Below are 10,576 nucleotides of genomic sequence, written 5' to 3'. Positions count from 1 at the left end.
GCATATAGGTAAACACAAGCAGAGACTAAATAGAAAATGATATACCTGTTAGGGTAAATTGGTAGATAAATGGTAACTCTATGTTTAATTTCTTTCGAGGAACTTCCAGACTGCTTTGCAAAGTGCAAAATAGCTGCTCCATTTTACATTCTCACCAGGAGTTCATGAGGATTCCAATTTTGCCACATTCCTGGCAACATTATTAGGTGGTTTTTTGGTGATAGCCATTCTACTGGGTATGAAGTGGTAACTCATGGTTTTCATTTGCATTTCCCTCATGGCTAATGATGTTGAGCATCTTTTCAAGTGGTTTTGGCCAAATGGCCATCTTCTTTGGAGAAATGTCTATTCAAATCCTTTACCATTTAAAAAACTGGGTTGTCTTTTTTAAATTTTGAGTTGTAAGAGTTCTTTATAAATTCTGGATATAAGTCCCTTATCAGATATGTGATTTGTAAATATTTTCTCCCATTCTATAGGCTGTCTTTTCACTTTCTTGATTGTGTCCACTGAAGCACAAATGTTTTTAATCTTGGTAAAGTCCTATTTATCTATTTTTCCTTTTGTTGCTTGTGCTTTTAGTGTCTTATCTAAGTATCCATTGCTAAATCCAAGGTTGTAAAGATTTACCCCTGTGTTTTCCTCTAAGAGTTTTACAGTCTGCTTTTACAATTAGGTCTTAGATCCATTTTGAATCAATTTTTTGTATATAGTGTGAGATGGGGTCTAACTTCACTCCTTCGCATGAAGCTATCATTTTCCCAGCACCATTTGTAGAAAAGACTGTTCTTTCGCCATTGAATGGTCTTGGCACTATTGTTCAAAATCAGTTGGCCATAAATAGATGGGTTTATTTCTGGACTCTCAATTCTGTTTCATTGATCTGTATGACTATCCATATGCTAGTACTACACTGCCTTGATTACTGCACCTTTGTAGTAAGAGTTGAAATCAGAAAGTGTGAACCCTTTGTTCTTTTCCAAAATTGTTTTGGCAGTTCTGGATCCCTTGAGTTTCCATATGAATTTTAGGATTGGTTTGTCAATTTCTACAATGAAGCCAGCTGGAAATCTGACAGGAACTGTGGTGAATCTGTAGATCAAGTTGAGGGGTATTACCATCTTAACAATATTAAGTGTTCTGATCCATGAACATGCGATAATCTTCCCATTTATTTAGATCTTCTTTAATTTCTTTCAACGATATCTTGTAGTTTTCAGAGTACACATATTACACTTCTTTTGTGAAATTTTTTCTTAAGTATTTTATTCTTTTTGATGCTATTGTAAAGGGAATTTTTAAAAATTTAATATTTATATTTTTCATTGCTAGTATACAGAAATAAATTGATTTTTGTATATTGATTGTATATCCTGAAATCTTGAACTTAATTATATGTTCTAATAGTTTTTTAGTGGATTTCTTGGGATTTTCTATATACAAGATCATGTCATCTGTGAATAGATATGGTTTTACTTTTTTTTAAATTTATTTTATTTATTTATTTTTGGCTGCATTGGGTCTTCGTTGCTGTGCATGGGCTTTCTCTAGTTGCGGTCAGTGGGGGCTACTCTCTGTTGCGGTGCGCGGGCTTCTCATTGCGGTGGCTTCTCTTGTTGCAGAGCACGGGCTCTAGGCGCATGGGCTTCAGTAGTTGTGGCTCGCGGGCTCTAGAGCGCAGGCTCAGTAGTTGTGGCACACAGGCTTAGTTGCTCCGCGGCATGTGGGATCTTCCCTGACCAGGGCTTGAACCCGTGTCCCCTGCATTGGCAGGCGGATTCTTAACCACTGCGCCACCAGGGAAGCCCTACTTCTTTTCCTATTTGGGTGCATTTCATTTTCTAGCATGGAAGACAAATTGCAAACCAACAGACAAAAAAGAAAGAAAGAAGGGGTTTCCCTGGTGGTCCAGTGGTTAAGACTTTGCCTTCCAGTGCAGGGGATGCGGGTTCAATCCCTGGTCGGGATCCCACATGCCTAGGGGCCAAAAAACCAAAACATAAAACAGAAGCCATATTGTAACAAATTCAGTAAAGACTTAAAGAAAAAAAAGAAAAAAATAATGATGTAATAATGTCAGATTTGTGATTTGTACAGAAATAAACTATGATGGTGTAATGAGAGTGACTTGGGTAGCTAACTTTAGATTGGGTACATGGAAATGCCTCCTGTGAGGAAATGACATCTAACCTAAAATCTGAATTATAATAAGAAGGCTTCTAGACAGTGGGAACAGTAATGTGAAGGAGCTAAATGGTGGGAATGAGCTTACTTATTGGAGGACCAGGTAGGCCATGTGACTGGAATGTAGTAGCAAGAGGGGAAAGGAGACTGAGAGGCAGCCAGGGGCTAGGCTGTGTGGGACTCTGTAAGCCCGGGCAATGGAAGTAGGATTTTATTCTAGGTTTGATGAGGTGCTACTGGAGTGTGATGTGATCTGATTCACATTTCAAAATTACTGTAGTTGCTTTGTGAATAATAGAGGTTAGAGTGGGAGCTGGAATCACTTAGGAGGCTTGGAGATGTTAATAACTTGGAGTGATGGATTATGGCGATGGAGGGAAGCAAATGGATGTAGGTTTTATATCAGACTTGCCGATGAATTGGATGTGGGGAGTGAAGGAAAAAGAGGAATTATGAGGAATTTCTAAACATTCGGCTTGTGCACTTGAGTGGGCAGTAGTGCCATTTACTGAACGAGCAGGGAGTTGGTGGTGGGTTGGGGAGATATAACACAAGTCCTGCTTTTATTATGTTAAGTTGGAGACACCTACTGATATTCCAAATACAAATGTCAAGTAGGCACTTGGATAAACAAGGCTAGAACCACAGGGAGTGAGCTGGGATCACCTGTTTTCAGTTTGAAGGAGCTGCCAGTGAGCCAGGAGGCACTCTAAGAGAAAATGTTTCAGGTAATCCAAGGTAAAATTGTTTCAAGGTGTTGGAATGTGCTGATAGGCCTAGACTTCAATCCCAGTGTGCGGATTACTTTAGCTCCCTGAACTTTCTTCTCCACCTATAAAATGGGGATAATACCCGATTTGGGGGTTTATTGTGAGACTGAAGGAGATAAGGCACTTAAGAGAGCTAGCAGCATTCTCAGCAGCTACTAATTTAGCAACCACTCTTCTACAGTTGGATAAGAACTACTCTTGTCATAGACAAGTAGTAAAAGCGAAACTAGCTACGTTTTCTCAAGGAAAGATAATCTTGGAAGGAGAGCTGCTATAAGACCATGCTGCAGCCTCACTCTCTCCTTCAGTAAACCTCTCTGAAGACAGCCCAGGTCACTCACCACCACATAGCAGGAAATAGTTTTCCTACCTCTTCCTACAAACTCTGTTTGTACTGCTTAAATAAGGCAAGAGGTTTAGTATAACGAAGTAACAAACGATGTCACAGCAACCACTGAACTATTATGTGCCTCTTTTCTTTCTTGCATTAAACAAACACACATCAGTCTTAGAAACTCAAGTTACAGGAAGAGGGATATCAATCTCCCATCTTAAAGACTTTTAAGGGCACTTCCCAAATATTAAAATAACGGAATTCCCTGGTGGTCCAGTGGTTAGGACTCCACACTCTCACTGCGAAGGGCCCGGGTTTAATCCCTGGTCAGGGAACTAAGATCCCACAGTGCAACAATAATAATAGTTAACATTTCTGGAGGCCTTACGATTAGCCAGAAAATACTGTGCTAATTGTTTTAGATCTCTAAATCATTTACCCGCCCCCCCCAACAGTCCTATAAAAGTGGAAATAATATCATCCCCATATCATCCTCCCCGATAGATCAGCTTTAAATGAGAGAGTTAGCCAATTAGAATTGAACTGGCTAGGGACTTCCCTGGTGGCGCAGTGGTTAAGAATCCACCTGCCAATGCAGGGGACACGGGTTCGAGCCCTGGTCAAGGAAGATTCCACATGCTGCGGAGCAACTAAGCCCATGTGCCACAAATACTGAGCCTGCGCTTTAGAGCCCGTGCACCACAACTACTGAGCCCGTGAGCCAAAACTACTGAGCCTGCGCGCCTAGAGCCCATGCTCCACAACAAAGAGAAGCCACCGCACTGCAACGAAGAGTAACCCCCGCTTGCCACAAATAGAGATAGCCCGCGCGCAGCAACAAAGACCCAACGCAGCCAAAAATAAATAAATAAATAAATTTTAAAAAAGAATTGGACTGGCTAGGTATCCCCAGTGCCTTTTAACTGAGCCGTGTGAAAAGGTGAGGTTCATAATAGTTCTTTAAGGAATAGTTGAGGGTTGAAGAATTAACTCGAGGTACTGGAGATAAAAGGGTTTTTGTTTGTTTGTTTGTTTTTATACTAAGATTTGCCTGTGGCAGATTAGCATGATAGGGCTTCAGCCTCAGCTTCCAAAGCACTTAGCATATCTCACAATACCTGGCTGAGTGTTCTGAAGAAGGACAATAACAAAATGACCCAACAGTATGGAATCAGCACTGTTACCAAATTATCTTTTCTGCAGTATTTTACCCTTAAATGTTTTGTTGAATCTTTACCAGGATAATCTCATTTAAAACAACCTTAAAATGTACAAAGTTCACCTCTTCCATGAAAACCTGTGATCTAGAGCCCATCCGAACATTTTTGAGAAGATGGAATGATTCAGATCAAGGGACTTTGCAAACAACTTTTGTCATTAATGTTTATTTCAATTAAATAAATGTGAATTCAGAATTAATGGAAGATAAAACCTCAGAGTATTTGGCAAAACAAATGCTATTACGAGTTTGATTAAAATGTTTGTGGTACCTGTGCTTGAATTACAGACGTCCACAAAATTAAAAGCACATTCTGAAGAAAATCAAATTCTGATAAATTCTGTTTGTAAAAATTCAGCGGTACAGTCCCCCCAGGGGAGAAGTAATTTGCCTTGTTACCATCAGTTAAAAATCAAATGAGCATATTTTCCTCTTTTAATTGTGACCGTCACAGCACTGTAGAACATGTACAAACCTAAACCCTTTTGATCAGAGTAAACTAAACAAGACGCTGGTATTTAACAGGGCGTACAGATCATGTAGTATAAAACATTTTCTTTTGAAAATAAAAATTTTATAATCTGTTTCAAAAATATCAAACAATTGAAAAATATATCGACTGCAACAAAATTTCCAAACAGAAGTTCAAAAATCTTGGCAAAGCCATACATATAACATCAAATAAAATCTAGCTTCACTTACCAACTAAAACACTCATTAAAAATAATGATTTCTGTATGTCTAAACTGAGTGTAACACTTGGACATTTCAATAGAAATTGCTGTTCTGTCATACACTATTAAAGTCTGTTCTCTAATTTGAAGAAATTTCAATTATAAGGCAAAGGAAGACTAAAAATAGAAACAGTGCATCTTAAAGTTTTTCACAGACCTACATATAAGTAATTTCCAAACACATAATTTTTATATGCTTATGGTTTGGAACAAATTTTCCCTGAGCACTCTTTCTGCTTGGTTAGAAAATTAAGACATGATCTATAGAATAGAATTTGATTTTGATTTTTCTTAAATATATGCAATTTTTCATCCATCAAATGTATTTGGGAATATTTCCTTCTAGACATCTCTAAAGTAATAACTAATTATAACTGTTTTAAGGGGCTATTCGAATGGCTATAGAAATATGGTTGAGTTTTAGTGCCCTGAGAACTGTACAGAGGGTGTCTCATACAACTGAAATGACTTACTAGCTTTAAAGTTATCAACGGTTATTTTAACAAATTCAGAATGGTACTAGCTTCACAGAAGAAAGAGGTAATAATCAGTAATTCCAGCTCAGACGACCAATAATAACTACTAAAAACTAAAAAAAAACAAACCAACAACAAAAAAACACAACTAAAAAAAAAAAAAGAGTTGGATTAACATTGTGCTTTCTATGGAATAACGCTGAAAAAAATTAAGGCTTCTGCCCAACACAGGAACTACTTCATCTTGAAAATTTATTTAATGCAGTCTTGAGATCTGTAACTCCTTAATAGTCATGCAAACTTAAAATTAGCATCACTGGAAATTTCATCACACAAATTGCAGTTCTCAGTGCTATCCCAAGATTTACAGCCCAAAAGACATACTATAATTAGTGCACATGTACCATACCACTACCAGCTGTGTTCCCCTAATTTTTAAGGTCTTAAAAAACTCTTAGCTACTTGAGAGTTTAGACCTCTTCTCTTTCAAATAAATAAAGGATAACAAATACTAGGAGCCTTAACTATGCAAATTTGTAAATACTAATTTTCTACATAGCCTAGCATCACACCAAAGGAAAATTAGGTTTAAGAAGTTTCATATTTACAATTAGATTTCATAAGACCTAACTATATATTTCCCTTAGCACTACGATTTATGTGGCTTGCAAGAATAATTAATAAATAACTTAAAACATTTAGAAGTCATCGTTCTGAAGACCTTCAAGAAGTGATGAGCAATTTCAAATGTCCAGAGGTGAGTCTTCTGTCTTCTTAGTAATATTTTAAGGTGCTTTACGCAGGCCGACCTTGACCAAAACGACTTTTAGACCTAGATTTTTTAAACAGAAAAGAAGGTCAGAGGTGCTTCTAAAACAATAAGTTGCCACTGCTTTAGGTCATGTTTGCTTGACAGTGTCAAAGTTTAATGAAACTTCATGTAGCTCCATAATCCATTTTCAAAAATTCTTGGAGATGTATTTTGGAATTCAGATTTTTTTTTAATTTGGGGGAAATAATATGTACATATATTGTATATCATGAATCTGGAGCAGTGCCCCACAACCAAACACATTAATACTTCTTCAGTGAAACAAATGAGCATTTACATTAAGTGGGATAAATAAAAACTATAAATAGTACCACAGTAGCTCAGGTCAGGCTTGAGTTGCCACAAATGTATGAAAAAAGCTTTTGGCTTTCTGAGCTTTCTGGATTTCAGAATTGCAGATAAGGCATTTGGATCTGTAGTATTAATAATCAAATCTCAGTAACTGTTAATCTTTCAAAGAAAATCTGTGCTGTAAAATGACACAGAACATACAAATTAGATTTTATTAAGAGAGATAGAACAAGAAACAAGAAAGGTTTCAATGATTTATATAAAGTAGTAATATATTATCTACAAATAGTATAAAAATTCTGCTAATTCACACTATAGCTTACATTTTTATCACAGTTGGATCAGAACGGAGCTGACTCAATAAACAAAAAACTTTAAAAAAAGTATACTTTCATTAAATTTTGTGATCATGACCTTTTAAAGTCTTAACTTTTAAGTTAAAATCTGGTTCTAATTAATGTCTTGATGATCAAATCCCTGAAACGAAATAAAACCAAACTCAAATTATGTGCTTCTAGTGTTCATATGATTTTTCCAAAAAAAAAAAAAAAAATCACTTCAAAGCTAGTGGCATTCTGAATTCATTTATGCTGATTCACCTTGTGTTTTTCTCTGAGCTGCTTTGCCGTGCATTGACTGGCACTGAGGCCTTGATTTGTGCTTCAAGCCTGGAATAAATACCTCCTGCAAACTGCAGAGTAAAGGAGAAAAATTAAGTTATTATCGTTAAGGAACCAGTAGAAGCTCTGCTTTATTGAAATGGCATTACTTGTTAACTGAGAAGTAATTTTATTTTGATTTTTTAAATTCAGGCTCTGAGTTACAATTTATTTTTATTATTTTATATAAGTAAAATTCACCCATTTTAGTGCACTGTTCTGAGTTTTGACAAGTGCATACAGTTGTGTAACCACTCATAATGGAGACATAAAACAGTTCAAACACCCCAAGAAAATCCCCTTGTGCCCCTTTTAAGTCCAACGATTTGACACTACCCATTCCTGGCAACCACTGACTTGTTTTATGTCCCTATACTTTTGCATTTCCCAGAACATTATATAAATAGAATCATACAGTCTGTAGCCTTTTGAATCTGGCTCCTTTTGCTTAGCATAATGTGTAGGATATTCATCTATGTTGCAACATGTATCAATAGCTCATTCTTTTTATCTATTCTACAGTCTTACTCATTTATCATGTAAAGGACATTTGGGTTGTTTCTAGCTCTTGGCAATTCTAAATAAAGCCACTGTAAAGATATGTGTGAAATGATCTGTATGGTGAGTAAACATTTAATGCTATAAGAAACAGCTAAACTGTTTTCCCAAGTAGCCATTCCCTTTTGCATCCTTACTAGCTATATACGAGAGTTCCAGTTGCTCTATATTCTTGCCAGCATATTTAAAAAACTTTTTTAGCTGCAGAGCAACTAAGCCCGTGTGCCACAACTACTGAGCCTGCCTGTGCTCTAGAGCCCTCAAGTCACAACTACTGAAGCCTGCACGCCTAGAGCCCATGCGCTCCACACAAGAGAAACCACCGCAATGAGAAGCCCACACACCACAACGAAGAAGAGCCCCCGCACGACACAAACAGAGAAAGCCCGCGCGCAGCAACGAAGACCCAATGCAGCCAAAACAAAACAAAACAAAACAAAACTTTTCTAGGCATTCTAGTGGGTGTATAGTGGTATCTTGTTGAGGTGTTAATTTACATTTCCCTAATGACTAATGATGTTGCATCTTTTCCTGTGCTTATTTGCCACCTATACCCCTTCTTTCTGAAGTGTATGATTAATCTTTTGCCCACTTATTGTCACTGGATTGTTTATTTTATTATTGAGTTTTGAGAATTCTTTATATATTTTGGATACAAATCCTTTACCAGATAAATATTTTACACATATATTCTCATAGCTTATGGCTTGTCTTTTTTTTTTTTTTTTTTTAATTATTATTATTTATTTATTATTTATTTTTGGCTAGCGGGCACCACTCTTCATCGTGATGCGCAGGCTTCTCACTATCGCGGCCTCTCTTGTTGCGGAGCACAGGCTCCAGACGCGCAGGCTCAGTAGTTGTGGCTCATGGGCCTAGTTGCTCCGCGGCATGTGGGATCTTCCCAGACCAGGGCTCGAACCCGTGTCCCCTGCACTGGCAGGCGGATTCTCAACCCCTGCTCCACCAGGGAAGCCCTGGCTTGTCTTTTTGTTCTCTTAATAATGTCTTTCAAAAATAAGCTTTAAATTTTGATGAAGTCCAATTTGCCAATTTTTTTCTTTTATGGATAATGCTTTTTGGTGTGGTAGCTAAGAAATATTTGCCTAACCCATGGTGATAAAGATTTTTTTCCTGTGTTTTCTTCTTGTAGGGAAGTCAATTTTTAAATAAAAGAATTAGGGGCAAGTGTAACTGTGAATACATAATACTGGTACTAATGATGACACATGATGTTATGACTAACATGTAATTCCGTAAGAGTACAGGTATTTCTTGTGATCATTTTCAGCAAGATAACATCTTATTTTAAAGATAATGTCTAAGCAGTGCATGCAGAGTTGATGAAAATTAGCAACTTCCAGGGGGTCACCCTCTGGACAGTCTGCAGTGCAGAGTTAATCTGCTCTTGGTTGGACATTACACTTTCAGTAACAACGTACTTTACTATGTGTGTTATAGAGAGGACCTATGGACTGTAAGAGGTGGTGAAAAACTTACGCGAACAAACAGGCTAACTGGTACAGAATATAAAAAGACATAAAAAATTTATTCTTTTAAAATTATAAAGCATCTTTATACTTATGATGAAAATAAAGTAGGAAGGCATATCCAAGCAAGCACAGTACGCGAGTAAATAATTCTTACTTCTTTTGCTTCCTTTGACTTGACTCGGTCCAGATCACCCAATCTCATCTTTATTAGGTGCCCTGTAATTTCAGACATCCGCCGTTGATCTGAAGGTAAAAATTAATAAACCTTACTTTTTATGAGGATGTTTTATTACTTTTATTTCTTAAAGAAGATTGCAATCATCAAGAGTTTATGAAAATATCATTGGATATTATTTATAGACACATACACCTATTTATCTTTGAAGTATTTTAGGCTGCAAGTGGCAAAATGGCTCATATACAGATAACTGTGCAGCTTTTAATATTACTGTAAGTCAGCCTAAGACACATTCAGCCTTCTTGAGAGTGGAAGTAGTGGGTGAAAGTCAGTCTGAGAGGTCTCAAAATGACAGATACATAAAACAACATATTACCTACTGGGATTGTCTAGTAATGAAACTCTGGTTGATGCCTAAGGGAATGTGCTAATTCTGGGCCTTATTCCAGTTGGAATCTTTAAAGCTATTCAGCATACTTCATAAAATAAAAGATTCCTATCATTGGTATTTAGACCTAATTTGTACATTACACAAATAATAAAACTTACCATCTTCTCTTTGCGCATCTTGGTTGAATCTCAAGGATCTTGTGGCATCCCACTTATTCTTCTGCATACTCACACTATTGAAAAAATTAAACAAAAATCAGCACTGATGCTTTTACAGTGAACATCTGACTGGATTAAGGAGCAATACTCACATGAAAGGAGACACATCTCTAGAAGTTGACTAAAAAAAAGTAGACAACATTAAGGCCCAATTAGAACATATTTACTGATTAGCGTTATAGGTAATACAAAAAGAGTTTACATTTATTGGGTGAAAGATACTGTACCAAGAGCGTTAC

General features: G+C 36.9%; 1 protein-coding gene across 5 annotated transcripts in view; it reads right to left on the bottom strand.

Moving 5' to 3' along the window:
* Positions 1–4,727: 4,727 nt before the first annotated feature.
* The window catches only part of SANBR (SANT and BTB domain regulator of CSR), a 66,702-nt gene continuing 60,853 nt past the window's right edge, over positions 4,728–10,576 (bottom strand). For 4 of the 5 annotated variants that reach the window (XM_068564782.1, XM_068564781.1, XM_068564783.1 and 1 more), the window contains 5 exons: positions 10,430–10,458; positions 10,278–10,351; positions 9,705–9,793; positions 7,440–7,531; positions 4,728–6,549 (listed from right to left, as the gene is read on the bottom strand). In XM_068564782.1, coding sequence (XP_068420883.1) covers positions 6,513–6,549; positions 7,440–7,531; positions 9,705–9,793; positions 10,278–10,351; positions 10,430–10,458 — 321 coding nt within the window. In that variant the 3' untranslated portion in view covers positions 4,728–6,512. Of the gene's footprint in view, positions 6,550–7,439; positions 7,532–9,704; positions 9,794–10,277; positions 10,352–10,429; positions 10,459–10,576 lie in introns of those variants that run through there. The other variant, XR_011076644.1, reaches the window with a different exon arrangement.

This window comes from Eschrichtius robustus, chromosome 15 (assembly GCF_028021215.1).
Source record: "Eschrichtius robustus isolate mEscRob2 chromosome 15, mEscRob2.pri, whole genome shotgun sequence".
Taxonomy (NCBI): Eukaryota; Metazoa; Chordata; class Mammalia; order Artiodactyla; family Eschrichtiidae; genus Eschrichtius; species Eschrichtius robustus.
Note: the sequence above shows the minus strand (reverse complement) of the source record. Positions and strands in the feature narration are given on the sequence as shown.